General features: G+C 55.8%; 1 protein-coding gene across 1 annotated transcript; it reads left to right on the forward strand.

The window, feature by feature from the left end:
• Positions 1-560: 560 nt before the first annotated feature.
• On the forward strand, positions 561-10,559 carry LOC133355461 (serine/threonine-protein kinase pim-1-like). The gene is made up of 7 exons (XM_061572772.1): positions 561-1,254; positions 3,016-3,125; positions 3,757-3,807; positions 3,989-4,294; positions 4,547-4,703; positions 7,170-7,346; positions 7,616-10,559. Exons 1-7 carry the CDS (start codon positions 1,164-1,166, stop codon positions 7,909-7,911), a joined length of 1,188 nt encoding a protein of 395 aa, XP_061428756.1. The 5' UTR covers positions 561-1,163; the 3' UTR covers positions 7,912-10,559.
• Positions 10,560-11,927: the final 1,368 nt, after the last annotated feature.

An 11,927-nucleotide genomic window follows, 5' to 3' on the forward strand; every position in this document is an offset into this window, starting at 1 on the left:
GGGGGGTCCATTTTGATTATGGGGGGGGTCCATTTTGAGTATGGGGGGGGTCCATGATGATTATGGGTGGGCATGTTGAGGATGGGGGGCTGTCCATTTGAGGATGGGGGGGGGTCCATGTTGATGATGGGGGGCATGTTGATGATGGGGGGGGGGGCATTGATTTGGCGCGCGACTGGCGGCTGTTGGTGTTGTGTTATGGTGGTGGGGGGGGGGAGCGTTGCCGAGAAGGGTCACGTGACTCATTTGGCGCCTTTATTTTCATCCCCCCCACCTCCGTCCCTCCCCCCACCTCCGTCCCTCCCCTCGCCGCTATGCGCGTAGCGCGCGCCGCAGCGTTTTGGCGGGAATCCCGAGACCCCCTCTCTCCCGACACCCCTTGCCCCCCCCCCCACCGCTCACACACCCACCCCGGCGTTTCTGCCTCTCATTCTGATTGGAGGGTTTGAATAACCCCCGTCGCTGATTGGACGAGGGGCCGCGACTGACGGAGTGCGACGGTTTTTACTGCGAGAAAAATAGCGCCGCGGCTGCTCGAACGCGTCCCGGCCGAATTCAACGGAATAAAAAAACCGGAAATGTAATTTTCCCGTTGAAATATATTTCTCTCATATTTAACGTGCAATAAATCGTCGTTGCAAGCTCGTTCCCCGGGTAAAAAAAACCGCGTAATATTTAGTGTTTTCGCCGGGGAAATCCCGAGCTGGCGGAAGGATATTGCGCGGCGTCGAGGCAGTAAAGCGGCGGTGGCGGCAGCGGGCGCGGGGATATCGCGGTGAGGGGCGCGCAGTGCTCAGAGCGGCTTCAGCAGTCGCGCAGTGCAGACGTGAGGGCGTATCCTCTCCTAGCAGCCTCCAATCTCAACGTAACCAAGGCGCCCTTTGGAACACCCTAACCCACCCAAGTCAATCGAACCGACACACCCCACCCCCCTACCTCCTCTTGTCAACCAAACCGGGGAGACACTCCTTCGGATACCATCTACTCAAGCGGGGACTACGTAGTCGGGGACCTAATCGCTCTCGCGTCCTCCGCTTCTACTCAACAACGCGGGGACGACCTCTGCGTGTTCGGGACCACCTCCACCCCACGGCTCCACGACGCGACCCCGGGCCTACAGCGGCGGGGTGTGCCAGGGCGAGCGGGAGTCGGCCCCGCCGAGAATGCTGCTCTCCAAGAAGGCGGCCTCGTTCGCTCACATCTGCCCGCCCGGCGCCGCGGACACCCCCTCGTGCAAGAGCAACGTGCACACAGGTCCGTCGTAGAGACTCACTCATCATCACCCCCCCCTTCTCCCCCCCCACAGCTCTTCCACTCCTTGTCCGCTCCCCGAAGCAGTCGACCACGCTCTCCCCGAATTCGCTCTCGTATCCCTTCGTTCTCAGTGATTGTCCCCATCTCTGCGTGTCGTTCTCCCCTTTCTCCTTATGTCTGGTCGGATCATCATCTCTTCCACGGCTTTCCCCCGATCATCCGCTCTCTTTTGGGGTCACCTACCCACCTCACCCACCCCCGCTATGGTCGTGCGCTCGCTGGGGTCCCCCCGTGATCCCCTCCGCCGCGTTTCCTGCCGCTTTGTTTTGTTTTGGTTTTGTTCGTTTCCCGCGCTGTGGGGCGGCACGTGGTGAGTGGGGGTGGGGGCCGTGGTATGGAGAGGCGATTTTTATGGGTTTAGGTTTGTTGTGGTACGGTTTATTTTATAGGATTGTGGTGGTAGGGTTTAATGTATGGGTTTGTAGTGGTAGGGTTTAATGCATGGGTTTGTGGTGGTAGGGTTTAATGTATGGGTTTGTAGTGGTAGGGTTTAATGTATGGGTTTGTGGTGGTAGGGTTTAATGTATGGGTTTGTAGTGGTAGGGTTTAATGTATGGGTTTGTAGTGGTAGGGTTTCATGTATGGGTTTGTGGTGGTAGGGTTTAATGTATGGGTTTGTGGTGGTAGGGTTTAATGTATGGGTTTGTGGTGGTAGGGTTTAATGTATGGGTTTGTGGTGGTAGGGTTTAATGTATGGGTTTGTAGTAGCGTTGATAAAATGTTAACTGTTTTTGGGTTTGTGAAATGGTGTATCAGCTAAGATGTAGGGTTAGTGGTTTCGATGGGTTCGGATTTGTAGTGGTTATGGGGTTTTGATTGCGGGAGTGGGATGTGTGGTTGTTTTGAATGAAGAGTTGAATGCGCTTCGTGTTAATTTTCGTGGTTGCGATGTGTACGAGGTTAGGATTGTACGGTTGAGTGGGGGGGGTAGTGATGTTCCAATGTAGACATGGGGGGCGTTCGATAGTGTATGGGATTCACTGTGAAGTTTCGGTGGTTTATAGAAGGTACTGAGTTTTCTCGATAGGGCTTCCGCTGTAGTTAAGGGTTTTTTATGATGCTGTGGGGTTTAAGGGGATTTTCACTGGGGTTGCTGTTCTAATTAGGGGGGTGTGGGTGGCGGGGTCAGTTTCGTGGTTCAATTTGGAGTGGGGGGGTTGGAGGGTTTAATGGGATTTGGGGGGGGGCGCTGCTGTTTTGGTTTAATTATCTTTAATTGCCTCGTGACGTAACCAGGCAACACGAAGTTTAACAACAACAGTGCCACAGATACCCCGCTTAAACACATCGTCATCGGCCGTGATCAGGCCACTGGTGGATTACAGCTTCCACACGGACTTGATTATGTATTACAACACGGACACCCTGTTTTATATGGTGTCCTCTTCCCAGTGTTATTATTACATCTGGCACCCGCCATCAGCATTCCTTTAACAAGGCTGACTTATGATAAACCCCAGAAGAATTGCCATCGAATTCAAGAGCTTCGTTGTGTAAACAAATGGTGATAGATTGTATTATTTGTTTGGCCCTGTGTTTTCGATAAGGGATCCCTCAGATAATTAACAACGGACCCCCCCCCCCCTCTCTATACGGGAGAGGGAAGGGTCTCCCACATTCCCTTATAAAAATAGACCCCCCCAATCTCCCTCTCGCCATGGCTGATCTCCCCCCCCCCCCTCTGTGTGTGACCCCCCTCAGGGCGTGGAGAGAGGGAACCCCTGGAGAAGCTTTACCAGGTGGGGCCCGTACTGGGCAGCGGCGGCTTCGGCACCGTCTACCAAGGCGTGCGGGCGAGCGACGGCCTACCTGTGAGCAGCACACCACTCTGCAGCACACCACTCTGCAGCCACACCACACGTTAGCGCACGCACCGGCACGCCGCACAGCCGCGGACGAACACTTCACCACCACCATCCATCCATCAACCAACCCCGTGGCACACACCCACACGACACAACGCAAGTGCATCAAGCACACACGCCGCCCCCCGGCTGAACGCGGCGTTAAGATGAGTCATGGCGCGTGTAATTCACCCCCACGCCATCACGCGCAGTGTAATGCAAAACCACTGCCAACACAACGCCATAACAACACCCGTGCACAACGCCACTAACGCAACCACGGCTACTTGCAAATCAAGTGCACAACACCGTCGCTTGGAGGACACCAACCCATGAGAACCGTTAAATACAAAACAAAACGCCATATCATAGTTTCTAGACACGGCAACAACCCCAACCATCACAACACAAACTCATTTGCACACAGCCCATTCGCACCAAATCACAGCGCTCGAGAATTCACTCACTCTCACCCCCACTCGCCCTAACCCACTCCACATGATCGCTGAGCCCTTAATTGGACGTGATGACGCAGGAGGGCGGGAGTTAATTGCCTTGTGTTTGTTCCTCTACCCCTCCTCACCCACCACCCCTGCAGGTCGCAATCAAGCACGTGTCCAAGGAGCGAGTCACCGAGTGGGGGCAACTAGTGAGTACCACAATCTCAGCCCTGAGCCCCCCCCCCCCCATCATCCCCTCTCACTACACACAGCCCTAACTCTACCTTGCACACCTACAGCAACTCCACCGGGTCTGCCATACACATACACCACAGCCCTCCCAACCACACCCTCGCCCGTAACATCGCGTCGCCTGCGCTTCTTCCCCAGCCAAGTGGCGCTCTCGTGCCGCTGGAGGTGATCCTGCTGAAGCGGGTGGGGGGCCCGTACCCCCCCGTGCCCTGCGGCGGTGGAAGCGGAGCGGGGGGCACCGCCTGCGCCGTTCCCCACCACCACAACCACCACGGCAGCCACGGCAACCACCAGCGCGGCGTGATCCGCCTGCTGGATTGGTACGAGCGGGCGGACAGCTTCGTGCTGGTGCTGGAACGCCCCGAGCCGTCGCGCGATCTCTTCGACTACATCACGGAGAGGGGGGCACTGCCCGAGGCGCTGGCTCGGGACTTCTTTAGACAGGTGCGTCGGGCACGGCTTGACGGATCTAGCCAGCCGCTACTCATGCACAACACCGTGATGCCACTACAAACACGCGACGCTGAAAGAACAACGCCTGCAACGACGGTCACTAAATGGTGTTCGGTTTGAATGTTGTTGAATTACTCCTGCGCAATGAAACTCCACATTGTGTGATGTGGTGATTGTAGCGGCCTCTTTAAGTGGCTGGGGCGGCAGTGGTCGTGTGCTAACCCCCATGTGGTGCTGTGCCAGGTGGTGGAGGCGGTGAGACACTGCCACGCGTGCGGCGTCCTGCACCGAGACATTAAAGATGAGAACATCCTGGTGGACCTCAAGACCGGTGAACTCAAACTGATCGACTTTGGCTCCGGGGCGCTGCTCAAGGACACGGTGTACACCGACTTTGACGGTGAGAGGATCACAGCTCGCTTTTAGGCCTCTTGCTGAGTTGGCAAGCCGACCGGCGTGCCAGATCACGCACTTGCCAAGCCTTAAGTCGCACACTAAGCACTCACTCGCATACTAGACTGGTAAGTCACACACACGTTTGTTCGATAACACTTCAATCCCTCGCATGCTCCGACCACAATGCTCGCTCACTCGCATACTGCACGGATTAGTCACGCACTCGCTTCACCAGTCGCATGCTAGCCTGATCAGTCACACGTTCATACACTAGCTCACACGCTCAACTGTGTTCGCCCTCCCAGTAACTCGCAAACTTGCTCGCTCAACAGTCTGCCCACTCTCTCGCTCACAAGAGGCTACTGCTGTGTGATGTTGGCTCGCTTTCACTGCCCGTGAAACGCATTCATTACTAACACACGCGCACTTGTGTTTGGTGGGAGGCTGGGTTTCATTAAAGGCAAGACTCGGAGGCAGCCCCAAGTGTCTATCCTTGGGCTAAACGAAAGGGCGAGGGCTCGCTTTAGCCTCTGTCCTGCGAGTAGCGAATTCCACACATTCCTCGCTCAAGCGCGCGCAGGGGGCGATGATTGTGTCGGCAGCGTCAGCAGCGTGTCCGCGATGACCTTTTAGAGCCGTGTGCGTCTCTCTGTGTGCGTGGCGCGGGGCCAGCTATGCGCAGGCAGACGCAGTTCGCAAGCACGAGAAAAATGTAAACACAGGCGCGGCGAGGTGGCGGGGGTGGGGTAGGCTTAGGGCGGAGGCGGGGAAGGGAAGAGGGGGGGGTGAGAGGGGAGAACTCGGGGGGTGGGGCGGCACAGAAAGGCTGTGTGATGTGGTCGGGGCTGGGCTGGCCGCCCGTCGCCACCCAACACCCCTGGGGCTGATGACGCTGGCAAGAGTCGGGCCGGGTGTAAAGGGAGGGGAGGGGGGTTAGGGAGATCGCTGGGAGATGGTAGAGAGAGATGAGTTGAGAGAAGTCGGCAGAGGAAAATCGAGGGAAGGGAGTTGGAAAAAGATGAGGAACAAGCATGGAGCTGGGGGAAGGGACGTTTTAAGAGAGATGGGAGAGAGGGGGTTAAGATAGTTGGAAGGGGGGGAGATGAGTGCGGGGGAGAGGATGGATGTTGAAGCAATGGAAAGACGTGGAAGGGGGGGGGGGCGTTAAGAAGGGGTGGAGGGAGAGGGGTTGGGATGTTGTTGAACCCGTTTCTGGAGTGGCGCCACGTCAGCGTGAGTTGCTGGTAGTTTCTACTGCGCGCCTTGACTTTTATTTTATTTAATCCTCGTCGCTATGTAAACACGGGTGCGTCACGCCGCGTGTCGATTTCCTATCCCCACCCCCCCCTCCCCACGAATATTTCCTACCTCGCTCGCCTCGCTCGGCCCGCCACGATCCTCCTTATTTGTTTGCCGAAAGGTCGTAATTATAAGCGGGGGCGGCTGTGACGCATGTGTGTGCCCCCTGCTATTGTGAGACGATCGCCACGGTATGACGAGCGTGAATTGCCCGAGCGGTGGTGGCCTTGAGAGCGTGCGCCACGTCCGCAGATTTGCGTGTGACGCGTGGCCTCGTCACACGACAGCGACGATTTCGCCAGCGTCACCGCCATCACCACCACTACCGTTACGCATTCGCTACCAAGGCTGTTGCAACAACCACCACAAACGTCAAGGCTACTGCCAAGACTAAAACGATTAGCAGACACCGGTTCGACAATCAACACTCCCACTTGCCCTACAATAATTGTTTACACATCCACCACCGCCTACAGGAAGGACTTTCCCAGAACTATATGGCATTACCCTTATCGTTTAACCTTATTATAACCAGACCCCAAAATCCCGTGCGGTGTGAAGGGCACGGTAATTTCCCAGTTTTCTGCACCGCATGGCGTTTTGCGTCGGTGACGGAGCATGCGTGGCAGCTGAGCTGACGTGGCACGCGTGGGTCGGGCTTTGAGCCACCGGGGAAACGTTGAGGAAGACTGGAGCGAGATTTGCCCATCGCTCATCGTCACCGTTAGTCATGGATTTTGTCCCCCCGGCCCCCCCCACCCCCTCTCCTTTCCGAGAAGTATGTGGCTGGCGGGGGGGAAGGAGGAAATTGCACAACGAGAAAAACCCAGAAAAACTGCTCAATAGCACTCGCCACTACCCCCACTCGCTTCCCGGCAGTGCGCGGACGTGAGTGTCCATTCGCGTGTGTCCGTGTGTGCGCGCACGCATCCTAAGCTTATCTGTGTGACTTGTGCGTTTTTGATGTCCGAGTGTCTGCGCGTCAGTAAGTGCAGCGCCCCCTAGTGTATTAACTAATATGCCTTCTCGGAAGCTGCAGTTCGTTAGGAATGATTTTCCTGGAACATGGGGATGGTGCGCCGCGAGAGCTGCAAAAACAGAAATAAATGTCACATTTTAAAAAAGTGCAGCGTAGTAAACCCCGTGTGCATCTGTCTTGTGTCCCGTGCAGGCACGCGTGTGTACAGCCCCCCCGAGTGGGTGCGCTGCCACCGCTACCACGGCCGCTCGGCCGCCGTGTGGTCTCTGGGCGTGCTGCTCTACGACATGGTGTGCGGGGACATCCCCTTCGAGCACGATGGCGAGATCCTGCGTGCCCATGTCACCTTCCGCAAGCGCGTCTCCCCTGGTGAGGTGGCGCACGGCGCGGGCGGGCGCACGCATCCACACCCACCACTCGCTTGCACCGCCAACGCACTTGTCTGCGTAACGACTGATACAACTAGTTGGTGACACACTGGCAATGGAGCCACGATTTAATTTACTGCGAACACAACTTGCAGACGAGGTGTGTGCTGGGCGCCCCCTCTGCATGAAACACGGACTGCGCACCGCGTTGGCATCGATTGTAAAACCGCCGCTAACTCTGTCTCCGTGCATCTCTCCTCGCCCATGCAGAGTGCCAGCACCTGATCCGGCGCTGCCTCTCCGTGCGCCCGTCCGATCGCCCGTCGCTGGACGAGCTCCTGCTCCACCCCTGGATGACTCCGGGCATTGGCGGCGGCAGCGGCGTCGGCGGCAGCGTTGGCGGGAGCGTCGCCGCCGCAGGAGGGGCTGGGCCTTCGGGGGGCACGGTGGTGGACCCCTCGGAGACGGCCCTTGGGCCCCCCCCCTCGGAGCTGAGGCGGCCATCTCTGGACGAGGACGAGTCGGAGTCTGACGACGCGAGCAGCAGCAGCAAGGAGAGCCTGTGACAGTGATGATGATGACGACGACGATGTTGACGATGTTACATCATCCAGCAGGGAGAACCCTGAGACAGTCATGTTGCCGAGAGTATGTCGATGACGGTCGCCATCGCATGAAGAGGAGAATGTCGCGCGTCCTGAGTTTTTTCGATGAGCAAGGCGGTGCCACAGCTTTGCACGTCATCAAGAGTTTGAGTCACGAGCCAGGGATTTCATCCCACGTTGCTTCACCTCATCAAGAATGAATTGACCACAGAAGAGGCATCTTCGCAAGACCGTCAACAATTCCAGTCTGCACGGAGACGCGACGTCGTCACGCATCATCGGGAATTCGTGAGCCCCGAGTCGAAAAATTTGAGTAATGACCCATTGACAGACTCCACATCGTCAAAACCTCATCATGACCCAGAGACTTGGTCCCCTCCCACATCGACAATTTCAATCTGTGACCCTCGGCAGACGTGGGTCGCGTTAAGTTATTGTTTGTGAATTTCACCCTGAAGACTTTTGGCTTTTATTATTTTGATTTCTGTACGACATGAAGGACGCCAACCACCCTCCTAAGACTCAACGGCCGATTTCAAAGCGTCGCCCTGAAGGGCGGGCGAAGATAAGCTAGACATTAATTTAATTTGTGTTATTTTTATATGAGTATTATAATTATTTTTAGTACTACTACTGACTTGTTATTTTCGTGGTGCAATTGCCCATGACCCGCAAGTGCTCGCCGTTATAAACCACCGTGCCTATCGGCTGCTTTGGTGGCACCGTTTTGGGGGTGTGGAGGGGGATGCTGAGAGAAGATGGGGGGGGGGGGGGTCCTCCTCCCCCCTTACATCACCGCCGCTTCAACAGAATTTTTCAACGGACCGAATTGTGCCCCCTCTCGCCGCTCCCTCGATGGGTTAATTTAATGAACTTTTTAGTAGTGTGAGTAATGAGCGTCGGTTGCCACACTCACGGTTACCGGATGTGTAAGTTATTGCGTTAGTTTCCCCGTCGTTGCTGAGGTTTGTTTTTATCTCGGTGCGTGAGTGACGTCACCTCGGAATGCCAAAAACCCTGCCTGCGTGGACTTTACGCATCTCGTCTCTCGTTCACCTCCTGACCCTCGCCACACCCCACCGCCCCCCCCCCCTCAAGTCGAGAGGAATCTGCCGGTGGCGGATTGTGGGGTTCGCTCACTGCCTTAAACCCCCCTGAACCCCAACAGAATCTCCCTTTCTCTTTTACTCCCCTCTGCCTCGTCCTTACTTCTCTCGGCCTCTTTCCCCAGTCTCTCGTCTCATTCAACCCCTGCCCTCTCCCCCCCCCCTCGGGGTATCTCTCTCCTTCCCTCTCTCTCTCTCTCTGCCCATCTCTCTTCCCCATATCTCTCTTGCACCCCCCGGCCCAATCTCGTTATTTCCCTCCGTGTCCCATGTTGATGATGCACAACCAATGCAATGGAGGCTGCCGTTCTTGCCTCGTTCTGTTTGCGTAGATTTTGAATTCTCTCGCTGTTGATCTCCGCGAAATGCAACTGTTGCTACCGTAGCTATTGTCGCGTTGCTGGCGTTGATCATTTAACTCCCCCCCCCCTCTACCGTGGGGGGGGGGTGAAATAATGGAGGGGGTCGCCACCGCCAAATGTTTCGAGTTATTTATTGATGTGACGGTGATGGCCGCGCTATTTATTTTGCGTCGTGGTCGTCTGTCTTGAGTGAAAGGGAGCCCATCCTGAGTTCCCTGCCCCCCACCGCACTGCGGCCCCCCGTGGTGTTTTAAGTTTACAGCTTCCCCCCCCCGTCTACCCCTTCCCAGCACCAGCTGCTTGCCCCCTTGTTCACCTGCTAATCATCCATGCACCCCCATCATCCATGCACCCCCACAACCCCTTGGCTTGATGAACCCCCTGCACTCCCACAATCTCAACCCTTAACCCTCCCCCTGTACCCCCACCCCAATTCTGATCCAATCCTAGCTCCCCCCCCCTCTACCGCAACCTCTTGGCCCTGACCTCACGACCTCAATATCATCGGCTAATTGGCTCGAGTCATGTCATAGGTCGAGTGACCTGTCTCATGGCGTCAACGGACCCCCACCCCCGGGAACTTGGAGCTTCCCCCTCTGGTGGTTTGGGGTGAGGGGGGGGGAATTCCAACCCAAGGGGGGGGGCCCATTTTGTTCCTACCCTCAGGGACAACGAATTGCGCAACCCTCTCAACTCTCCCTCTCCCTTAGTCCGAGTGTGATTAGAGCGTTGGGTAGGCCACGTAACAATAATAATAATAACGGTGAAGGGGATGATGATACTGTTAAATTGCCTTTCCTTGTGTGTGTGTGTACATAGTGAGTTGGCAAGAGGGTGGTGGGGGGGGGTTACTTGTTATGGGGAAAGGAGAATGGATCTGATGCAATTTTAACTTCTATTTATTTCAATCTTCGTCCTCCGCAGTAGCGCGTTTTTTGTAAATAAATTGCGAGGGAGGAGTGGGGGACCCCCATCAATCTCACCGCCACCACCACTGCGATATTTAACCCCCCCCCCCCACCCCTCCTTTGAGGTCTTAATAATTTGAAGTATTTGGTGTTCTGTGCACGCGGCCAGTGCTGCTGCTGTGTACGCGGTTATTTTTTATACGGATTTCAAATAAAGTTGAGCATTTTTTGTATCTGCTTGGTGGTGGACATTGGACTTTTTTATTTACTCTTTGATGGAACATCTGGTTTGCACGTGGCGATGCCGTGTATGCACATTCTCGCACTCGCATGTACAGCAGCCGCTACTCTCCACCAAGTGGGCAGTGACTTCACAGCACTTGTGCCAGGCTAGGTGCACCTTCGGAGCGTCACGCGAAGTGTGGAATGCTCTCGCTGCTTGCGAGGAGGGGTCACGGGACACACCCCAGGTGTTGCGTGTTAACTTCTTTATGGCTGACAGATGCACCACCCGTGCACCACACATGGCATACACCCAACGCAAAGGTCCCCCGTATAGCCTTTCAAAAGGCTTTTGGTGCAAGTGCTGATAGCGAGCAGCCCGTTGAGGCCGTCACGGCACATAAAGGAGATTGTGTGGCCAGAACCACGTCTGGCCGCTTGATGCTTACGTTTATAATCCAAACTAGTGGAGGCGGAGGTGTCCATGGGGAGACCTGGGACAGTTACAAAATTCTGTATTCGTGACTTGGGTCGCCCAGTTCGCAGGCCACGCGCGCGCGTGTTTATGCACAAATAGATGAACAAAGACTATCACAGCCACACCGACCTCTCATCACCCGGGGTAAATGTGGGGGGTCGCCAGAGGTCATCGGGGAGGTCTCCAGAGGTCATCGAAAGTGGGGGGGGGGGGGGATGTGATAGTGTCTGGAGAGGGGGGGGGAGGGCATACCCCCTCGATCAGGACCCCTGAATGGTGTCGAGTGTTATAAAGGGTGTGTGTGGGGGTTGTAAAGACCCTGGCCATTCCGCAGTATTGAGAGGGCTGTGATCGTGTAGAGACGTGATCGTCGCTGTGTGGCAGCCAGGTCGTATCACATCCCCATTGCACAGGGACAAGAACGTCTACGGTGGGTCTGAGACGTCTCCTATTCGTTTTTTGTCTGACGCCTTGTTTTGTTCTGTCTGCTTGACAAGACTATGGACTTTTAATCCTGTCGATGTAAATACTTCACCTGGAGATGGAGCATCTCATGGGCACGTTCGCACGCAGATACAACACCCGCCCCGCACCCACCAAGTGGCAGTGACTTCACCACAGCGCTTGTGCCAGGTTAGGTGCACCTTGAGACCGCTATGTAAAATGTGGAAGATTAATTTTTGTCTCTCTCTGTCGATGTATTTTCTCTGTCTCCCTCTCGCACCCAGCCCCCCCTGCCTGCCTCTCTCTCCCTCCTGCGTCTCCCTCTCTCCGCGCCCATAGTGACTCTTTCGCCCTCTAAATCTGTCTCTCTCCGCATCTCACTCTCTCTGCTATCACTCGCGTCACGTGACCCCCGGGGGGCTTTTGTGATTCTCTGTCCGCGTTTGATTCTATTTAT

Source organism: Lethenteron reissneri, chromosome 51 (genome assembly GCF_015708825.2).
Source record: "Lethenteron reissneri isolate LAM-NWPU_2019-01 chromosome 51, ASM1570882v1, whole genome shotgun sequence".
Taxonomy (NCBI): domain Eukaryota; kingdom Metazoa; phylum Chordata; class Hyperoartia; order Petromyzontiformes; family Petromyzontidae; genus Lethenteron; species Lethenteron reissneri.